This window comes from Metarhizium brunneum, chromosome 4 (assembly GCF_013426205.1).
Source record: "Metarhizium brunneum chromosome 4, complete sequence".
Lineage (NCBI taxonomy): Eukaryota > Fungi > Ascomycota > Sordariomycetes > Hypocreales > Clavicipitaceae > Metarhizium > Metarhizium brunneum.
Genome location: NC_089425.1, coordinates 4,089,535 through 4,110,536, shown reverse-complemented (window position 1 = coordinate 4,110,536; position 21,002 = coordinate 4,089,535). Strand labels below are relative to the sequence as shown.

Below are 21,002 nucleotides of genomic sequence, written 5' to 3'. Positions count from 1 at the left end.
TCAAAGGTCCTTGGTTTGGCACGAGGCCTTGAGGGACCAAGGGCCCCTATAAATACAAGAAGTCGGTGAGGGCTGTGTGCCTGAGGCAACCCTCGCTTGTGACCGACTTCGGGCCTCGTGACCGTTGCCTTTGTTGTTGTGTAACCTTTGTTGGCCTAACGCCCTTTGTTGTGTGCCAACCGTGTAACACGTAACATAAAAGAGCCTAGGTGCCGAAGGGGAGCAGTTCAGAACCTCAGGATACATGGGATTGCTCAAATCCGTGACATAATTTGATTCACTTACCTTGAATACATGCATGAACATGTTATATGAATATGTGGTTCTCTGGATAATGGTAAACCCAATGTGATATGAATGTAAGAAGGTCGGCGTTCATATTCATGTAGCTCTGCCTACATCGAGTGCCGAGAGGTGGTTGGCAAAGGAGCCAAGATTAGTCATAAAGTTGCATGTGTAGGTTACGTGCGTAGATGAACTAGAATTAGTCAGAAATGATGAGCCAATAGGCTCATCAATTCCCACCCGATTTCTGCCTCCGGTCTTCCGGCAACAGTCCTGGATTGGGCGATGCCTCTGCCATTCAGGTGACGAGCCGTGCAGATCTGACCAGATTCGGAACTCTACATTGACCGAGTGACGACTCAAGCATAAGAGGATAATATACCACACCCGTCGGCATGCGGTGAAATCTCGAAATAGAAATGGTAGTATTCGCTGCAACGTCCAGAGGTCAACCGGCGTGCGGGGAATGGTGCCCCCCGAAGAACAATCCTAAGTATAGTTAGCAGATCGTATAAAGAATTTGTTTCCCGGGAAAGTCTCCCTATTTCGTTATATCGCGGGCTTCAACTCTTTTCTTACACTGAGTGAATCTCTTCTCAAAAAATATGATATAAGGTGTGTCTACGTGACTACGCCCATAGATGATAGGCACAGACCCGGCCATGAAGATGATGGACCTGGATGACCCTTCTGGTGGAACGAGCATAAAATATGGTGTGGTGTCACAGACTCACAGGTAAGCGCGCATTCCAGTGTGTGATAGTGGAATGAGACAACATAAACTGGCCATGCTGTGTGATCAAGCTGGAGGGTACGTGTACTCATGGCCACAACTCATTATGCAGCCTTGGGTCACTTTTGTTCCTGCGATAGTCAAACTGGGATTGAAACCAATTGCTCGCGCCGAGTCGTCAGCGAAGTATATAAGCCGAGGACATCCGCTCTCGAAACCGCCTCTCATCCTCATCAGAATCAACCACACACACTGACACTCACACTCACAAATCACTTACACTGCTTGGTTCAAAATCCAATACATCGCGGATATGCAATTTTCTATCGTCCTGTCACTCATTGCCACCGCTTCTGCGGCTGGCCTTCTCACCGGAGACGTCGCATGCCCTACCACGAAAGGCTCTATGTGTGGTGTCGCTAATAACGGCGGCATTGAAAATATCACCTTCCCTGCATGCAAGTGCAATGTTGGATGTAGGGGTCAGGTCAAAATCCTTGGTGTTCCGTTCGATGCTGTATGTACTCCTCATGCTCTTCATGGTACTGCAATCACGAACCAGATATGACGCTAACTTGAACGTACTGCAGTGGATCGGCGTAAGTATATAAGCAATGCGAAATGAAGTTGAGAGAATGTCTGCTAACGTAGTCCCTTGTCGGATCGTATAGAAATGCGTAAGTGCTTGTATCTTAAGAGACACCGCGAAAGTTGCTGATTTGATTGTTTCTCCAGGAGTAAAGGGAGTTTGGATAGTAAAGATGCCGGTGGTGTTGCCAGATCTCAATTAGTAGCTGTATGCAGCTTACTTAAAACCGTGGAATGACGCCATTTAACAATCTGCATAGCTTCCAGTAAAATACCAAGCTCATCGTCTTACTACCTACAACTAGTCCTCTGGTGATATCATGGCCTGTTGCATTATGACGTCAGGTCATGCATAACGTGCCTGGGATAGATGCATAGCAAGTGGGCTAGCATGACGAGAGGGCTTCTGTCGCACTTTTTCGTCCTGGAAGAAATAGATGCTGAACAGTTCAATTTCTTGTGACTGATTAAACCTTTTCCATGCATCAGACATTTGCGGTGTATACAAGCGGCAACTCTGGCTTCTGCCTGGCTCACAGGAATGTGCAATTCCTGGCGGCACTGTCATTGATGCTACAAGACGGTCACAACAGCCAACCACGCGTTTCCCTGTGAGGAGGGATTGCGTCGCTAAATTAGCAATACACAAGACCCAAACACGGCAGCGGTCAGAATACACCTCCCCTTCCTTGGGGTCTAGTGACTGTTGTGGTGGAGGATTATTAGAGCACGTCGGGAAAGATTGGTGATATTCCGGTCGACTATAAGCTTTGATCTGTTGGGAATCGCTTCCCTTAGCCTTACCTCCAATATACTAGAAGGTAAGATACTAGCAGCACTCTTATCTGGCAGCTTCTTGTGCCGAACCTTATATTAGTAAATAGAGTCTGCCCGCTGGAGTGACCAGCCCGCTACGGCACAATCAGTGCGTTCTTATGCGTACAGAGTAAAATCATGATGTCGACCGTTGAGTTTTATAAAACGATTATATGAAAACTATCGACATCTGAAATTTTATATACAGGAACAAGATTTTCGACTTGCAATAAGCTTATATTCGAGGTGTGCTAGTAGAGACTGCACATCCAACTTGCAATACATGTAGCAGCATCCCAAAAGCCTGCAGTGATCTGACAAAATCTAATGGGCCCTCAACTTGTTTATCCACTCAGTGCCAATTTGCAAGGCCGCCAGCCAGATGGATGGCCAGCCTAGATATAGCATAGTCTGTCAGCACCACAGAGGGTGGTTCTTGAGCCACAACATTGCCTGACACAGCAGCGATTGAGCGGGCAGCAACGGCCGCTGCAGTAGAAATGATACCCTGGTTGGCAGAGTTGGGCGCCAGAGGCACTTAGACCGCTTCGAGCCGAAGGTTGTGGTTCGCTTGCATCGTTGACGTGATGAGACATGTCCCCTTCAATGACGGGAAGGCTTTCCGCCGTCTCTCTGTGGCTGATGGAGACGGTAGCACTGTAAAACGGCAGCAGAGACACGAGTACAACAGCGGGCTTCATTGTAACTTGTAGATGGTATTAAGGAAGCAGAAAAAAAGCTTTAAGCATTTGAGTGGAAACGATATGTGGCCTCGTTCCAGATTGCATGCGGCGACTGTTTCTACTGCAAGAAGAAGCAGTCTTGGCAATGTGAGAAGACGAATGCGGATGCCAAGGCCAAGGCAATCTACGGGGATAGAACCGCGGGCATGTTTGGCTATTCGCATCTTACCGGGGGCTTTGCAGGTGGGCAAGCAGAGTATGTGCGCGTGCCGTTTGGACACGTGAATCTTCTCGAGCTGCCAGACGATGTCCCGGACGAGAAGGACAACTCCAACACCATCGTGGCCTAGTTTGTCAAAGTAAACTGGAATAAGGAGCAGGTTTATATCTCTCTGACGTCCTCGCAACATCCTACCATTGTGTCAAGGATACCGGCGTCGAAAAAGGAGACAGCGTGGCCATATTTGGCGCTGGTCCCATCGTCCATATGGCTGGTGTGTTTGCTCTTGACCGTGGCACCAAGCGAATCATCTTTGTTGATACGGAGCCGCGTCTGTCTTGTATCAAGAGCCATTTCCCTCGGGAGTACATGTCTCGAGTGGAACTAGTTGATTTCAAAACAGTATCAAGCGGCATTCCAAACTCCAAAACGGTAGTCAGCCGACTCAAGGAAATATGCGACGGCCGCGGCCCAGATGTGGTGCAGGAGTGTCCAGTCGGAGAGTACGCCAAGGGCTGGCTGCACTGGTTGGACATGGCCACGGGCGCGGAAACAGACACCAGTGAGATTGTGAATGAGATGATTGAGAGTGTTCACTCCTTTGGGCGCTGTGGTATTACCGGTGTTTATGTTGGATACGTACGCTATTTTGCCTCTTCTCTTTTCATCCCACGGCTACCACAGGGAAGTGGGCTAACGGACTTGGACAAATCACTTTAATATAGGATCCCTCATGCAGCCCGGCATTAGATTTATTGGAAATGGCTAAGCCCTTGTTCACGTGTACTGGAAAGACCTCATTGTCAAATATATAATAGACTTTATCGAGTTCCTCAAGGCGAACCCTACAATAAGGAGGACAGCATGCAGAAAGTATCAATTGATTTGTTGAGACCAAGTTTTTGGCTCCTGCCGCAGAAGGCTCGCCGCCACTTACCCGGTACTGATGTTGTATTTGTTTCGACACGATAATAAAGTTGTAGTATACTGCATAAAACGCAAAAAATGTAATCAAATCATGATTGTAAAATTAATCATTTGCCAATGCCCCGGTGAGATAAAAAATACCATGGAAGGCACAAAAACTCGCGAATCAGGATAAGTGCGCAACTAGAACGGGAGGGAGGCCGGGCAGCCGCCAATTCTGCAGTCTTGAGTTACAGGGTTGAGTGGAAGCAAGGTGCAAGTATGTAACATGTCGAAATGTTCTGCCTTGACTTCCAATCTTGGCATCCATCGTACTGGGCCAAGGTCATGTTTATTTAACACAGGGTGACTTATACTGTGGTATCGGGCTTGGCCGATTTAAATGTATCTTTTTGCTCCATGACCCAAGGATTAAATCTGAAAACTGTCGCGCGGTTGAATGCGACTTGTATAAAACAATTACTCACCAGGACAAAGGGACAAGGGACAACTCCCCAACAAACCCCAGACGGAAGCTAATTTCATAGTATTCGTAAAGCGGGTCTCTGATAAAACAGTCAATAGGTAGTTTCAACACATTACGCTTAGAAATATAGATGTTCTGCTTTCGGCCTTCATGTTCCTATTTAATGAATTTTGCTCTTCAACTTGTCATAGAAAAGACCTTGCTGCGTTTCCAAATACATCTTGGCCTTTCTAGCTTGTGATACCTTTCGGGGGCCGGCTAAAGCACCCCCAACTACCCAAGTACTTACACCGAAAGCTACAAAGGCCTATTCCCGAGTCAACATTTAGGTTAGTAATTGCCAAAGTCGGACTTGGAATCAGACGACCGAATCAGGTAGGTCGTTTTTATTCTGAACAGTGCCAATCACAGTCTACCGCTGCACGTGCGCGGCAGGCTGAAATACCCATCTAGATTGCCCGTGTCCAACTTTGCGGCCGACCGAGACACGCCACGCTTGCCAGCCTAGCTGCTTCCTTGAGCGGTATATTCCAACGCCATACTACGGATCAACGCCACGATCGTTCCTGAGTGAAAGAAATCAGCATGGGAGCGAATGTGGCGGCTGAACGCCATCAGCCTTGGCCGGGATGAGATCCCGTTGTGACAGGATCACGGGGCGCATATGGGCAACTCAACCGCAGCCGCACAACGCCATGCCGTATAGTGGCACACCTTTAATTGTAAGCTAATTTTCACATCCTGGGTTAGGCTGACGGGGCTGCATGAGCATAACTCGCAAGCCCAAGTGGTTCACGCGGTGAGGGACAAGAGATTTTCGCAAGAGCACGATGGCGGTGGGAAGCGGTACGAATTTAAACGAGACCGTTGTCCAGTTTGGGAAGCAAATCGTCACGTCACGCTTTTTGGTGTTCCATTGCTCTCGGGAGACATTTTGATCGGCTTGTCTTGTCATGACCAGGATGCACTTTGGTACCATGAAGAGCCTGTTTGTCTTGGCAAAGGTCACTTGATGTCTCCGAATGGGCAAACTCTCTCGGTTGGTCTTGGGCTCCATATTAGTCTTCTCCCTTTGGCAAATACGCTGACTGCAGGTACATACAGCGGCGATATTCGACAACGCCATCGGCTCGAGCCGGTTCGACATGGTCGCTCGAGCACCCAAAGGTGGCAAGGCGGCCACAGTGGCGGTGATGGCAGCAGCGGCAGCGGTTCGGCCTCTTCGTCTGGTTCGGGATCTGGTCCCAGCTCAGGCTCGGGATCATGCAGCACCTCGCCCAGCTCTACTACCAACTGTCTGTCGTCCGAAAAGGTCTGCGGTGATGCTTGTAACCACTCCTCCGCCACGTGCTGCACCTATGGGAGCAATCTGTACTCGTACTGTTGCTTGTTCACGGAGCGCTGCGTGTCAACCTCGTCTAGCAGTTTGTACAAGTGCTGCCCGTCCACCAGTTCATCCTGCACATCAACTTCGCCAAGCGCCAACTATGCCACCGCCGGGACATTGAGACGCGCAACAAAAACATGTGCCTCTGATGCTGCTCGTGCGGGGGTGAATGCCTTTGCCATATTTTTGATGAGCAGTGTCTCGACGGCAATGGTTGAGGCGACGTTGAAGGGATGGCTGCGATGGATGACGACATATTGACGACGGTTGACTACGCACGGAGTAGGACAGGGACGTTGAATGTGAGAAAGAAGCTGGGGAATGGCCCGCTTGAAACTGGGGTTTGGGGAGGGAAGATGGACGTCGGTTTGATGCTTTGAACTGAAACACCATGATTTGTATCCTGTTTCGTGTCACATAAATGAACTGTCGACGGTCGCCTAGTTGCAAAAACAGAAGACCAGACATTTTACCGGTGGAAAATAGCCATTACAGTACGTACCGTGCCGATATTGTCTTTTAGATACTTGATTGTGTCTGGTGTTAGGGCTAGGGTTAGGGTTAGGGTTTAGACACCGCAGTCTTTGTTCTGCGTCATGCCGTGGCCGTGGTGAGAGTTACCCGGGGGAGGCTGAGTTACGGCACCTGGGAGCAGCTGAACTGCAGCTGAACTCGGATGAACACGTCCACACACACCACATGCAGCCTTCAAGTTCAAGGTCTCAATCAGGCCAGAATAAGTGGGGCGCACCCGTGACCAGGGTTCCAATGTTATTTGTCAACCAGACAGAACATTGAAGGGCCGGCACATGTGTGAAAAAGCTGGAAACTTGGCATCTTCAGAGCCCTCACACACGGCGTCACACAATATCATGGTGAGACGACTTGTTTCCAACACCAGCTGCAGCACCAAGAGTTTGACGGGCCGCGTCACCGACTGTGTCTCGAGATGGGACGACTGGGGAGCCATGCGCGGCTCTGTTCATTGTACGACATGGGGGATCTCGGGCTGCGTTTTCGACACGACGTCGGCATACCGCCAGTTCACCACGGGCATGGGGTTTGACGACGACGATGAATGAAGCGAAAAATCCGCATGGTTGGCTATTTTTTTTTTACGCATATGCAAGTGCTATTTATTGAGACGACCACGACGCAAGATGCGCTGTTTGTGCGGGCGTAGTGATGGATCGACTCTTTGCTGCCTGAGGAACGGAATTTCTCCATCAGCCAAGCGCGGCAATTTCGCGCCTCTTGCGCAAATGAAATCCTATTTATTTATCAATCTGGCAACCCGAATGGCGCACGACTTGCCGTCCTCTCGGGAGCAGCAACCGCGACACGTCTCATGATTTCCCAGCAGAGAATGTGGATGAACCGGTTCACATCATGCCGGGCCAGGTCGGTCTTTGGCGGCAAACGCAAACCGTGGCAACTCCGCATGGCTTGCCAGAACAGCGGAGATAAGACCAAGGACAGCAACCGCAAGGCCTGCGGTGTAACGTCCAAGCCAAATCTAGGTTCGCCATTCGCATTAGACTTCTGGGCGTCCAAGCCTACGTGGCGCCGGGCCTCCGTCAACACGCTGCGGTGCTTGGTCGGGTGCACGGCAGGAGACTTTTCGGCAATGTGGTATCTCCAGGCATCCCAGCCGGACCTTGGGATGGGGGCCATCATGGCCATCTCTAGTACGTCCGCTTGCATCTCCACCAGAAAACCCCGTTGTGCGCTCCAGAGACCTGGGCCATCGTGCTACCTCGGCTGACCCGCGTTTCCGTGTCTGTGCAGTGGCGAGCGGCATAACCACCTCGCTTGCCCTCGAGACGGTTCTACTCCGCAAAGGTCGCGACGGCATGTCCTGGCCGGTTGCCGCGAAAACCGCCGCCGGCATGAGCATGATTTCCATGATGACCATGGAGCTGGCAGAGAACGCCGTCGACTACCACCTCACCGGGGGCCAGGTTGCCGTCGACTCGCCCGCCTTTTGGGCCGCCGGGGCCGTGGCCATGGCCGCGGGATTTCTCGCGCCTCTGCCCTACAATTACCTCCGATTGAAGAAATACGGCAAGGCCTGCCACTGAGGCATTTTGAGATGGTCTTGTGCCATTATCGCCATGCCGAGTGGCACCATTGCGGTGTAAACGGTGCCAAGGCTGCTTGTGCGAACATGTCATGGCGCCATTCAGTCACACGCATGGAATACAGGTTGACATGTGTGATGAACCTGGAGATTACGATAATAGATGAACTCTAATTTTCACTTTGGGCAGTCGGCGCCGAGGGCGGTAGATATACACCAAGGTTGTTGTGCTGCGTTACTAATACACTCTCATCGTACGTGTTGGCATATGTAGGCACGTTTCACATTCGTCGCAAATACCAAATTGGTCCCTTGTATGGCATGATTTGGAAACTGTACATCTTGCTCCGCTCCGTGCGACTTGTTTCGTACTGTGTCGCAGAGGCATATCGCAGAAGCTTGTTCGCAACGTCTTCTCTAACAGTGTGGCTGTTCTGATCTCCCACAGTCAGTCAGACGACGTCTTGGGATGGAAGGACCATTAAGTAGACTGCCACAACCTTGCTGTCAGCATGAATTAAACAAGGTTAATTCGTCCTCTTGCCAAAGGATGTGCACCGGGGTAGGCTGACACTCGGATGAAACGAAGGCAGCAAATTGTACATTGACCCCCTTGGCCAACCCCCCGCCGCATAATTTTCTTCTTCTTCATGTTTTAAATAGACATCTGATAAAACCGCATTCGTGGCAAAGTGTCGTTTTTTGGCCTTGGCAACCGCGTTGGGTGATTCTGCGGTTTGCATCCATTTCAGATCACCACCAGCCAGGACTTGGCGATGCATTGCGATATTCACGACTCTGGTGTCAAGATTCGGCAGTTGCAAGTTTTTGATAAGAGGAGCTGCATATGGATTGATAATGAGAACATCCAGCGTGCCATTCCGATGGGCTGCTCTAGTATATGCTGTTGGTACTCCACCATGCTCAGAGTTGATCCGGAACGAGTGTAACCTTTGATACATGTACTTGGAGAACACGTGCAGACGACTACTCGATATCGTCTTGTGAGCAAGTTTATGACGATTAGCTTCCTGCTCTGCAACTCTGCTCTGCACGCTCGCATATGCACAAAGACCAAACGACGCCGATTACGTGGTGTTGAAGAAGGCGCAAATCGTGAAATCTCGGGCCATCATGTGCGTGCAGAGACGCTCGTTTGGCCAGTGGGCATCGGCTAGGAGGTTTCCAAGACGGTGGCTAAACGACACAGGTCAACTTGGCGTTTGCAGTTTAACCGCGCAGTGGACATGTCCATGACTGCATGTGACCCTCGGAACTTGCGCGACTGTCCAAGAGCAAACCCTGGGCCCGATTGCTGGGGACATCTAGCCAAGAAGCGGGGGATCTGGATTGAATCCAGATTCTTGCCCTTGTTGTTTCTGGGGTCGTGGAGAGGGCATAATATGTGTACGATACGATAGATGGATGGAGGACCGGGGGACCAGGGGTCGGTGACATGTGTCGCAGCAGGCGAAGCCCGCATGGGAGTTTCATCAACATCAATCAAACCAGACGGGTTATGCTGGAAACAACAGTCAAGTCGCCAGTGGCCGTCGACGCGGCGGCGACAAGGCCGGCATCCCCCACGCTGGGCATCTGCATCCATCTGTGTATGCGGACGGTCTTGACTCTTGGCAGCCCGGGTGGGATCGTCGAGGGAAAAGTTCTCGACGGCCGGTTTCAGGCGCAATCGGAAGGTCGTGTGCCGCTCAGACGACGTAGTCAGGGAGCGCACGGTCGTGTCATGACCCCCAAGGCGACATCTCGACGACCATTTGTCACGACGGGGTCTGACGTACGGGGGGGCGCCCAAGCGCCTCTGCGTACGGAGTATGTCCTTTTGCAATACTACCCGGTGACCGCCACCGGTGGTCCGTGGATTGGCACCATCTGCCCAATCGGCAATGGCAAAAGTCTATCTGGCTGTCTAAATGGGTGGCGTCAGCCGTTGCCGCAGGCAAACCTCAGCTCAGGGTCCTGCCGGCCAGCATCATGGCACCCAGTGCGGTGTGGTCAATGTAATCTGGTCAATCTGTTACGAACCCTATCAGCCACGCCTCATGCTAAAATTGGAATGCGAATTGTAGACGGTGTGCGCATCAGATGGAGACTGATAAACACGTCGGGGCCGTGAGCCTCCACATGTGAACACACCGCATTTCCTTTTTAATACCGGCTGGTACTACGCCTTGGCGACGTTCCTTCATGTTCGTGCTCATAAATCGAGTAGCATTCGTCGTTTGAGTCGAGGTGGCTGGACCATCAACCCTCTGTATTTGTTTCTCCGTCTGTGAGGCGTCTACCTGCGATAATACGGCCGGCGGATAATACATCGCCTCCTCTTGCCGTCCGACCTCGCAGCCGAACAAGAAAAACACTGCATGGTATCCGCGTATACTGGTGATTCGCGCGTATCATGGACGAAGTGAAGCCTCAGTGCGGCAACAAGGGGGGAGGAGAAGAGACCGAATATGACTTGCCTCTTCATGTGGCTGGCCTCTGTATGTAATCAACTCGCTCGCATCCAAGCCTAGTTGTACACCGAATCAACTAACATGGCCGCCTGCAGTCGTGGTTCTGTTGACGTCGTGTCTCGGTAATTCTTCCAGCCATCCATCCAGTGTCTTGTTGTATCTAACGCCGCCTCAGGATGCGGCTTCCCCGTGGCAGCCAAAAAAATCAAATGGCTCAAGATTCCCCCCAAGGTCTTTTTTGCCTGCAAACATTTCGGTACAGGTGTTCTTATAGCAACAGCCTTTGTTCATGTGAGAAGACATTGGCCCGCGACTCAACCCAGCACACGGACGTGTTGCTAACAGTAAAGCCAGTTACTGCCCACGGCATTCATGAGCTTGGGCGACCCCTGTCTCCCCGACTTGTTCACCAAGGACTATCCTCCTCTGCCTGGCGTCATCATGATGGGCTCCCTGTTTGTTCTTTTTGTGATTGAAATGTGGCTCAATTCCAAGACGGGCGGACACTCGCACGGCGGCCCAACGGGGGCCGGGCTTACTGACCATCAACACGGCGCCGGGCAGCCGCATGCACACTCGAGGGGACAGCAATACCCTCACCCGCCGGCGACGGTCCATGGCCAGGCCATTGTGCACCAGAACCCGGCCATGGCGTCGGACATGAAGTCGCCCTCGTCCGACTACGACAGGAACTCGTTTGGTGAAAAGTCGTTTGACGACCGGACTCTCCACAACTACTACGACTACAATGACAAAGGCAACAGGCTGTCGACTATGCCTGCCTGGTTCATTGCCTTTTACGAGCAGTATGTGCGACAGCACACGGAGATTATGGACGCGCTTCGATATCCCAAGGACGGGAGCAAGGCCGTCGACGAGGAGAAGGCCCAAGTCACAGTCACGGAATATGCCGTCGAGGACGAGGAGCCCGTGGACCAAACCCTCTTGAAGAAGATGTCGACCAACATCACCTTGCTCGAGGGCGGTATCTTGTTTCACTCTGTTTTCGTGGGCATGACCGTGTCCATCACAACAGAGGGGTTCATCATTCTCCTCGTCGCCATCTCGTTTCACCAGCTGTTTGAAGGTCTCGGACTGGGCTCCCGAATCGCAGCCGTGCCATATCCCAAAACCAGCATCAGGCCATGGCTATTGGTGTTGGCGTTTGGAACCACGGCGCCAATCGGACAAGCCATCGGTCTCTTGACGCGAAACACCTACGACCCCGATAGTGCGTTTGGTTTGATTATCGTCGGCGTATTCAATGCAATGTATGCTCCTCGCTGGCAAGACTATTTTCTGCGTTGCATAGGCTAATCGGGCACAGTTCCTCCGGGTTGTTGATCTACGCTGCGCTCGTCGACTTGCTGGCCGAGGACTTCTTGTCCGAGGAGGCCAACCAGCTCATGGGCGGAAAGGACAAGGCCAAGGCGTTTGCTTGGGTTCTCCTGGGAGGTACGTGAACAGTGCGGACTGCCGGATACGTTGAGCAAGGCTAACTGACGTGCGTTTCTGCAGCACTCGGCATGTCCATTGTGGGCGCTTTTGCCTAGGTTCATTGCTGCGAGTGGGACGCGATTCGCCGTGTGAAAGAGTTGACTGGACGAAAAAGAAAAAAAGCTCAAATGGTAACGAATATGATGATCCGGAGGATTTACGAACGTGTGTGAGAACGCAGAGACTGACAAAGTTTTGGTTTGGAATTGGACGCGATGCCGGCGGTGCGGGATCGGAGCACTCTGACGAGTTATTTTTCGGGTGTAACTAAGAGCCCAGACGACTTCATGTTTGCGCACAAGACTTTCTGAACGTTGGTCCGGTGCTCAAGGCGTCTTGTCTGTCTGGTGGCTGCAAATCGGCGTAAACTAGCTTTTCCCCATCTGCTGACTCTTCCGAATACCCGAAGAGCTGAACCCGAGAGACCAATCTCACCCCCGCCTATTTATAGGAAATTGCTTCGCTGTTTCTAGACTCCCTGGCAAAGTCGTACATGAATCCGGGCCTTCTTCCATCAGGCGAAGCCGCAAATTCGATTCGGAAACAAGCACCGGAAGTGACTGGTTGTCGCACAAGAGCAAAAAAACACAAACCATGGCACTCGCCGCCGCGCATCTCCGCGTGGCCCGGCCGACGGACAACATGGACGCGCTGCTGCCCTTTTACCGCGACGGGCTGGGCTTCGAGGTACTGCTGCGCTTCAGGGACCACGAGGGCTTTGACGGGGTGGTGCTGGGACACGCAAACGCCGCGTACCATCTTGAGTTTACGAGCAAGACGGGCCACGCGGCGGGGAGGGCCCCGACGCGGGACAACCTCCTCGTCTTCTACCTGCCTGACTCGGAGGCCCATGGCGCTGCGGTTTCGAGCATGGAGGGGAGCGGCTTCAGCCCGGTGGCCAGCTTCAACCCGTACTGGGATCGGTGCGGGACGACGTTTGAAGACGCCGACGGCTACAGGGTCGTTTTGGCACATATGGCGGCGCCTATTTAGCGATTTTTTGCCGCTTCAAGCGGGCAAGTATTGGTGGATGGTACACGAAGACATAGATGCAGCATGATTACGATTCAAGAATGGACGCAAAGTTGTATATGATTATCTCGCACATGAAGTGATTACCTGCGCCCGCGCAGAGATGCCGCGTTGGATTTAACCATCCACCCGTTGAATCTTGCCGCTCGTGACGTCGTAAATGTATCCCGAGATGGGCACGTCCAGCACCAGAGGACTCTTCCTGAGCACCTGGACATCATCCAAGACACTCTGCTTCACGTCGCCAAAGGGGAGGAAGGAGATGTGGTCCACGTCCTCGCCCAGGTCCCTCCGAACCTTGGCGCGCAACTGCTCGTCTGAAAAGGTGAGCATGCCGCAATCCGTCTATTCCACCGTCAGGCGTCGCAAGATGGACCGCGGGCGGCGGTGGATTTCGGAGCGTGATCTCTTACATGGTGGACAATGACGATTTCCCGCGTCCCCAGGAGCTGCTGGGAGATGACGACGGAACGCAGCGCGTCGACCGTCCGGCCGCCCGCGTTGCGGATGACGTGGGCGTCGCCTTCAGCGAGGCCGAGGGCTTTGGCGGGATCGAGTCGCGCGTCCATGCATGCGACGACGGCCACCTTGCTGTTGTTGGGGCACGGTCAGAAACAGGCCCCGTCTGTTGACTGCTTGGACATGACATCTGGAGGCTGCGACGGGCTCAGGAAAAGGAGCTGCTTACCGGCCGGGCGGCAAGGGCAAGGTTCCCTTGTCAAAGGTTGCCGCGTACTGCTTGTTAGCGGCCTCGAATTCCGTACTGGCAGGCATGGTTTCGGATGATGGCTGTCAGGCGCATGTACATGGATTGTACCCGAATGTATTTCTTGTCGACTTGCATCAGGGTTCGTGCTTGCAGCTTGGGTTTATATATCTCATGACCGACCGCCCGTGCGATTTGATCTTCGGCGCGGGGTATACATCAGTCGCCATCTCAAACGCTTCTGTCGCAATGCCACAGACTTTGTCTTGGGACGGATACGTCGACTGCCGAGCCAATGGGAGCACGACCAAAACGCCCTTGCCGTCTGGTCTGGTAGAAATGTCGCGGGCGCAGTGCCCGCCGCTTCGCCGTGGCCGATTAGGTCGCGTTAGAACGGAAGGCAAATTGGGACTGCGGGTAATGCTGGGATGAAAAGCCACCATACGTTTTAGCTTCTGGTGCCATCTTTTTCTGGACTTGCATTATTCCTCACGAGCAACTCCCGGCGTGCTTTAGACTATATGGTGCGTTTTCATGGCACATGTCTGAGACTTGGGCAACATTGTCGAGGGCATCACTTAGATCTAAGGCCCAGCTCGTAGAGGCATGTCTTGTGCTTCGTATATTGTAAGAAGACATATGGTATCGCCAGGAGCATGTCAGAAACGCTGTTTTATACAGTCCACCCCCTGAATTATTCTTCATGCGTGACCTGATTGGGTAGCTGGTAGCAGGGGGTAATGCATTAACTATGGCTTATACATTTTAGGAAACTAGGTGTTAAGAGAGCTTCTGTAAAAACCTTTTTCTAATTGGTTATCAGCCCCCCTACTAGGCCACGCATACTGAACAATTCAAGGGTTGGACCGTATGTATGCACCCTTGTCAGCCCCGTGGTGGAACACGGGGTACGGCCGGGGCACGGCTTGACACTACTACTTGCGTATTCCCCTGATCCTTGTCGTGGGCATCAGCTGGAAAGCGGAGTGAGTTGAGATTCAGACCAGACATCTCAGGAGGCAGCAGTTTTGTATCGCGGCCAGTTTCGCTCATCGTCCAGTAACCATGTCGGAGCCCACGCGGTCCAGTCCGCCCGTCATGCACGAGCTTCAATCCATGTACCATGCCGGCATCGAGGCCCTGCCGCCGCATCTTTGCCAGATGTGCGCCGACATGACGGGCTCAGCGAGGGGTTTGTCCGCCTTGATTTCATCAGAAGGCTACCACCACAGCACAGTTCCGCGTGTTCGACAAGCCGCCGAAGGAGGGTGCATGTTCTGCAGCACAATATTGGACATGCTACTGACTGGCCACTTGTACAGCCGTACCGCGGGCCAGGCGGCGAAACGTCTAGAATTGGACGATACCGTCAGAGCATTCATAACCGGCAAAGTGAGTCAGAGGGCCCAATACGACAACCCTGGACTCAGGGCGCCAGTCATGCTGCTCGAGGCCATTGTTGTAAACTGGGTATACCAGGGACAAGTATGTGACTTTCATGTACTTCATAAAAAGGTTGGCTTCTACATGGACAGGCCTGTTGTGTTTGGAGCATTTACAAATGCTGCCGAGCCAGTACAGATCTGCCTGGTGGAAGCAGCGGGTACGTCTTCCAAGGCCCCTACCGAAGCGTATGTACTTTCTATGTGGTTTTTAACAAGGTGTAGGTAACCCTGTGATTCTCTCCTTCAAACCGCAGCCTCTGTCCATATCTGCCGTCGGCGATGACCTGGTTGAGGGATATATGCGCTTGCGTAAAGAATGCGCAGCCGAACACGCTTCCACATGCCCCCCGGACGTGGAACATGCCCTACCCCTTCGTGTTATTGACGTGGAATGTCCAGGGACGCCGATGAACATTGGCCTCGTTGTCAACGACGCCAGTGCTCCCCGGCATGGACGGTACGCTGCTCTGAGTTACTGCTGGGGCAAACCTCCACACGTCTTCAAAACTACCACGTCTGTGATGCAGGATGGTTTCCTACTGGATTGGTCTACCGCGCCTAGCACTATTGTAGATGCCATCACCATCACCCGGAGACTTGGGTTGCGATATCTTTGGGTGGATGCCGTATGCATCCTGCAAGACGACGAGGACGACAAGACATCTCAAATCAAGGACATGGCGCGGATATACAAGAATTCTGCCGTTACAATTGTTGCCGCGAGCGCATCCGGCGTCAATCAAGGATTCATCAAGGACAGATCAGTCAAAAGTATCGCCTTTCCAGTAAATGCCATTGACGCTACTTCCCACAATGGGCTACGCGTTGGAACACTCTGGGTCCACGCAAACACCCCGGACGAGCCTGAAGAAGCCATTGACTCCCGGGGCTGGACGCTTCAAGAATCCCTCCTCTCGCCGCGAATTTTGTACTTTGGCTCCAAGGACATCATATGGAAGTGCCAGGCGAAGCCGTTCCAGCCCGTCGTCGGGTGGCATAACCTCTACAAGGCCGAGGGCATGAAGCGGCTGCCCTCGACGATATTTGGCCTTGCGCTGCCCGGCACCCAGTCCCCGTTGGGCCACTGGCCGCACATCATGTCGGAGTATTCCAGGCGCAAACTGAGTCTGGACGTGGACAACTTCCGTGCCATAGGCGGCATCGCAGAGGAGCTTCAGAAGGCATCGGGCGATACATATATTGCCGGGCTGTGGAAGAATGACATGGCCAAGAGTCTGGCGTGGTTCCGGACGGATAGAATTGTGCCAAAACCCGCAAATGATGACCCTTTGAAACGGCCGACATGGTCTTGGCTCACTACTCTGTTCCCGGTTGGACAGATTGGCATCGAAGCAGATGCGAGCGGCAACGAGACAGTCCAAGTCTTAAGCTGGTCTGTAGAATTGGCGGATAAGACTGCCCCCTTTGGCCATGTCATTGGGGGAGCTCTAGAGCTGTCTGGCCAAGTGATCCGGGCCTCGGATATACCGCCGGCCGTGATTTCTTCCATGACGGTGATGCTGGATGCCGGGGTCTGTGACGAAGATGATGAGCAGGCGGGCAGGTTCGTAGGCGACGAGTACTACTATATGCTCCTGGGGAGTTGTGGGGAGGGCAAGGACAGAATCATTATGCTGTTGCGGGAACTAGAAGATGGGACTGTGGTGAGATGTGGCATTGCAAATTTGACTGCGAACACGGCGCTAGGTATATGGGAGACGGGCAAGGTTCGGAGGACAAAGGTCACTCTGATGTAGATGTGAAACAGTCACATCCGAGGGACCAAATCTCTGACATTATCCCAGTAGCAACTCCTGCAGCCAAGGCAACCTGGATTTGCCTCTCGGCCTATCTAGACTAGGGCACTCGCGTTTAAATACTGTAGTAGTCGCGCACTGCTATTACGCCGGCTTTTCGAGAGGGTGATTCTAGCTTCATCCTCGCATGCAGGCACACGATCCTAAATGTTCAGCAAGGAAACATGATATGACATTATACAAATGTAGCAACTAAATATATATAGATGGCGGCCCTTGGTACCGACGGATTCCGTCAGCGGTCCCACGTGTCGGGCCGACTTGGGCCACGACATGCGATTGTGGCGTTCTCGTTTGACCTGTCCACAGTAACTTGATTGTGTTAAATTGAGGGTTGTGATTTTTCATGACATGCCACTACTGTAGGCCACTCTGCGTGCGCGGACTGGATTCACCCATGAGACTGAGCGTACACAACCTGCCGCCGCATGGGTGAGATTTTCCAGTTTTGCTTCACCCTTTGGACGGCGTCCTTCCAACTGCGTGGGTAGCACTGGAGTTCCAATAGCCCTTGGGATCGTCAACATATTCCACCGAGCCTTGATTACAATCTCCGTTGCCATCTGGTCTTTTGCGTTGTAACTGCTCAAGTCAGTCATTCGCTGTTTTTGATAGTATTGAAATTCTGAACGAAAAGTCTCTCCTGGCTAAAGATGCAACATACTACTGTTTGCGGGTTTATTCGCCTGTCTCTGATGTAAGGTGTACAATACAAGCAAGTCAACCTGCGGGTCCTGCTGAGAGCTTAGATATATATCAACTAGGTAGGCTATTGGCGAACGGGGTCCTTTAACTTGTAGTTTGTCATCGTTGTGGAAGTCTCCCCCCTCTACCTGTTGGCACCGAGAGTCGAAGTTTGCACCAGAACTTATTCCTCATCAGTGTTTCGTCAATGGCTTAAACTTCTCGTTGCCTGTTGTGTCTTGTGATAGCTCTTAGGAAGCCCAAAGACTTTGAGCGATAGGTGTTGTCACACGGAAATGGCCCAATGTCAAAGACTGTTATTAGATGAATTGAGCTACTTGCTCCAAGCCTTCCTTGTTGAATCCTTGTCACAGGTCTGGCCGGAGATTGGACTTGCAGGCCAAGTAAGGTGATGGAGCCACCACATTCGAAATGATCGGTTTCCTGAGGGAGGTGTGCATGAGCATTGTAAAGCCTGAGGCCTAGCAAAGTTGATATGACTGATAGACAGAAAACAAGTAACCGTTCTAGAGTTTGCATTTCGAATAACGCTTATGAGCTTCGTCTGACCAGGGAAAGGGGAAAACAGGAACCTTGAAAAAGGAATCGCTGCAATTTGGTCAGGAGACTGGATAGAATGGAGTAGAATAGAACGAGCCTGCTATCCTGAAGATGCGTTCAAGCGGCATACCAAGCAACAGAGGCAGCGGTGAGACCAGTTGTAGTGCTAATTTTCTTCAAATCAGCAGCAGAATTGGGGTTATTCGTATCGTTCGTATAAGCCTCGGAAGAAAAGAGTAAATATACTACATCTAGAGTGAAAAAAATGGAGGAGGGATACTAGTGTTGATCTAAGGGTGCCAGGGAGGAGCGTAGTAAAGATGAACCACCCAGTCAATCCTAAACCTAGACTAGCCAATTTGCTGTGATTTACACATATGTAGTCCAGTAGGTCGAATAATACCCCGGCTGGGGGTCCAAATAATACCATGAGAAATCATTGATCCAAAAGCCACCATAGGAACCTAAAACGGTAGCCCTAGAGGTATTACCAGTGGCAAACTCGGTAGTATTGTTAGTTTTCTAACCAAGCCTCGGGTAAATTGGAATAATACTTGCCCCATGCCAGCCAACAGTTGGACCAGGCAGCCGTACGCGAGCGTTAGGGAGAAGACTATGACAGGTCCCTTGGCACTTTTGCTGCCAAGGTTGGAAGAGGACGAAAATGTTTCATGCAAAGTCGCACAGACCGACTGAAGCTGGACTGCCGAATTTTTGGTGCTAGCCCTCGCCGACTTGGTGTATACATAGAGCTCTTTGGTCAACTAGGCCTTGAGAAAAATCGAGGACCTTTACTATCAAATGAATTGACTCATGATACTCCAAGCCTTTAGCCCTTGCCACATTTGCTGCTCAGCAACTAGTTTGCCCTAGTCAAAATAGTTTTTCAGTATTGGTACGCAGCCTGAAAGACATATGACGTGTGAAAAGACCTCAAAAATGGCTTGTGAATGTCCGTAAATATGATAATTGTCTTTGGGGTTTTCAAGGTTCTTGGATTGTATTAATTGAGGCGCTGACCTTTTACCCGTATATAGTTATAACTCATCTGGATGTAAATTTGAGGCTCGTTAATAGGTGCTATCAATATTATATAAGTGTACCCAGACAGCACTAAAGGTCACGTCACTGGTTCTCGACCCCGTTCGTCGAGTCAAGTCTGCTATTCTACAGCACATGGCATGACTCGGTATTAGCGCCCGTCTTGATCCATGCGCCAACATGTGTACCAAGCAGCGGCTAGGTGGATGAGCCACGATACATGATAGGTGGCTAGCCCCAGGTGCCACTTTTGATCAATTGACATCATTGATTGATTAAATATTTGCCAACGGGTAGGACCCGCCCAAGTAAGTTGAAACAGACGCGCTAGCTGCCATCAATGTTTCACCAGGACCTCTTCTTTACATATATGTACTTGACTCATCTTCCAAAGCCGTCTCTTTATTTAGTCGGGCCTGCTCCCACCACCAAAGCCGTCCAAATCACTTGTCAGTCAAACGTTGAAATTTGGACGCAGCCAGAAACACAAACATGCAGAATCCCTCTTGTCCAGGTTAGAACCCACAATAAAGATCCTGGATCCTTATTGGCTAGGGACCCTCTGACGAGGTTAGGACGGAGGATGGTGAAGCTGCCTGAGGCATGCAACACCCAGAACCAGGGCTGAGCTGGGCTGGCCCGTGGTCCGTGGTCCTCATATAAGACCATGAAAACGGGACAGGCAAGGTAAAATTGACGCACACACGTATATATATACATCACATAGTCCCTGTTAACCATTTGCACAGCTAATATGTCGCGCCGAGCTCAATGTCTGGATTGCCGCTGAATTTGACTGGCAACACATGACAAAACAAGCACTCAGCCAAACGGTTGACTTCGCCAAGCACGACGGCTTGCCAATCGACTTTCAGACAAAAGTGGACATGACACTCACCAAGCGCCGCATTCCGAGTCTCGGGAACGCAGACATGAGCAAGTATAACATAAACGAGTCGCTGCTGGCACAAGCTGCCTTTGAGCCAAAGACGTACACGATTACTCTTGACCAGGGAAACTTTTTGAGCCCCTACGACGCCCAGTTTCCCGGAGCGCAGATGGTCATCCCGACAGGGCTCCTGAACCACAAGGGCGGTGGCCTGAGCCTCTCGGTGCTGTGCAAGCAGGCCGGGGCCGGGGACTGTGTCGAAGAAGCTGCCGAGGAAGGCGCCGCCGAGGGCGCCACGGAAGGTGTCATCGAGGGCGCTGCCGGAAAGTTGATCCGCGACGCCGACCTGCAGGCCGCACTCAAGGCAGGCCAGGTGGGCGGGTACGCTGCCGCGGAGGCCGTCCTTGCCGAGGCTGGCGAAACGAGTATCATTGGCGAGTTGCTTGAGGTTGTCATCGAGGTGGCCGAGGTGTGAGAGTGTAACTGGTAGTGTGGTGCTATAAACTAGATGGTAGACAGGCCTTAGTTAGGAATTGGAATTATGTGGATGCCGTCTACTTGTCCTGTTTACTTGCTTGAGCTATAAGAATATGAAAAATTTATGAAAAATTATTACTCGTATTATTATCTAAGCCAAAAGGCCGTTATCTAGCTGAAATCAAAGTATACAT

General features: G+C 51.7%; 7 protein-coding genes across 7 annotated transcripts; 6 read left to right on the top strand and 1 right to left on the bottom strand.

Annotated features, from left to right (window-relative positions):
- Nucleotides 1–3,311: 3,311 nt before the first annotated feature.
- On the top strand, nt 3,312–4,045 carry fdh (S-(hydroxymethyl)glutathione dehydrogenase; the record flags this gene model as incomplete). Its single annotated transcript, XM_066131113.1, has 2 exons — nt 3,312–3,446; nt 3,533–4,045. The coding sequence occupies 2 exons, from the start codon at nt 3,312–3,314 to the stop codon at nt 4,043–4,045; spliced, it is 648 nt and encodes a 215-aa protein (XP_065987057.1).
- A 3,501-nt stretch (nt 4,046–7,546) lies between these two features.
- On the top strand, nt 7,547–8,186 carry G6M90_00g079200 (uncharacterized protein; the record flags this gene model as incomplete). The annotated part of the gene is made up of 2 exons (XM_066131112.1): nt 7,547–7,793; nt 7,894–8,186. 2 exons carry the CDS (start codon nt 7,547–7,549, stop codon nt 8,184–8,186), a joined length of 540 nt encoding a protein of 179 aa, XP_065987224.1.
- A 2,415-nt stretch (nt 8,187–10,601) lies between these two features.
- Nucleotides 10,602–12,212, top strand: ZRT2_2 (Zinc-regulated transporter 2; the record flags this gene model as incomplete). Its single annotated transcript, XM_066131111.1, has 6 exons — nt 10,602–10,686; nt 10,755–10,781; nt 10,835–10,950; nt 11,014–11,930; nt 11,987–12,114; nt 12,178–12,212. The coding sequence occupies 6 exons, from the start codon at nt 10,602–10,604 to the stop codon at nt 12,210–12,212; spliced, it is 1,308 nt and encodes a 435-aa protein (XP_065987166.1).
- A 538-nt stretch (nt 12,213–12,750) lies between these two features.
- G6M90_00g079180 (uncharacterized protein) lies at nt 12,751–13,149 on the top strand (the record flags this gene model as incomplete). The annotated part of the gene is made up of 1 exon (XM_066131110.1): nt 12,751–13,149. The coding sequence occupies one exon, from the start codon at nt 12,751–12,753 to the stop codon at nt 13,147–13,149; it is 399 nt and encodes a 132-aa protein (XP_065987226.1).
- A 156-nt stretch (nt 13,150–13,305) lies between these two features.
- Nucleotides 13,306–13,962, bottom strand: G6M90_00g079170 (uncharacterized protein; the record flags this gene model as incomplete). Its single annotated transcript, XM_066131109.1, has 3 exons — nt 13,306–13,533; nt 13,602–13,779; nt 13,877–13,962. 3 exons carry the CDS (start codon nt 13,960–13,962, stop codon nt 13,306–13,308), a joined length of 492 nt encoding a protein of 163 aa, XP_065987038.1.
- A 997-nt stretch (nt 13,963–14,959) lies between these two features.
- G6M90_00g079160 (uncharacterized protein) lies at nt 14,960–17,096 on the top strand (the record flags this gene model as incomplete). Its single annotated transcript, XM_066131108.1, has 2 exons — nt 14,960–15,497; nt 15,562–17,096. 2 exons carry the CDS (start codon nt 14,960–14,962, stop codon nt 17,094–17,096), a joined length of 2,073 nt encoding a protein of 690 aa, XP_065987087.1.
- Nucleotides 17,097–20,248: 3,152 nt separating this feature from the next.
- G6M90_00g079150 (uncharacterized protein) lies at nt 20,249–20,806 on the top strand (the record flags this gene model as incomplete). Its single annotated transcript, XM_066131107.1, has 1 exon — nt 20,249–20,806. The coding sequence occupies one exon, from the start codon at nt 20,249–20,251 to the stop codon at nt 20,804–20,806; it is 558 nt and encodes a 185-aa protein (XP_065986972.1).
- Nucleotides 20,807–21,002: the final 196 nt, after the last annotated feature.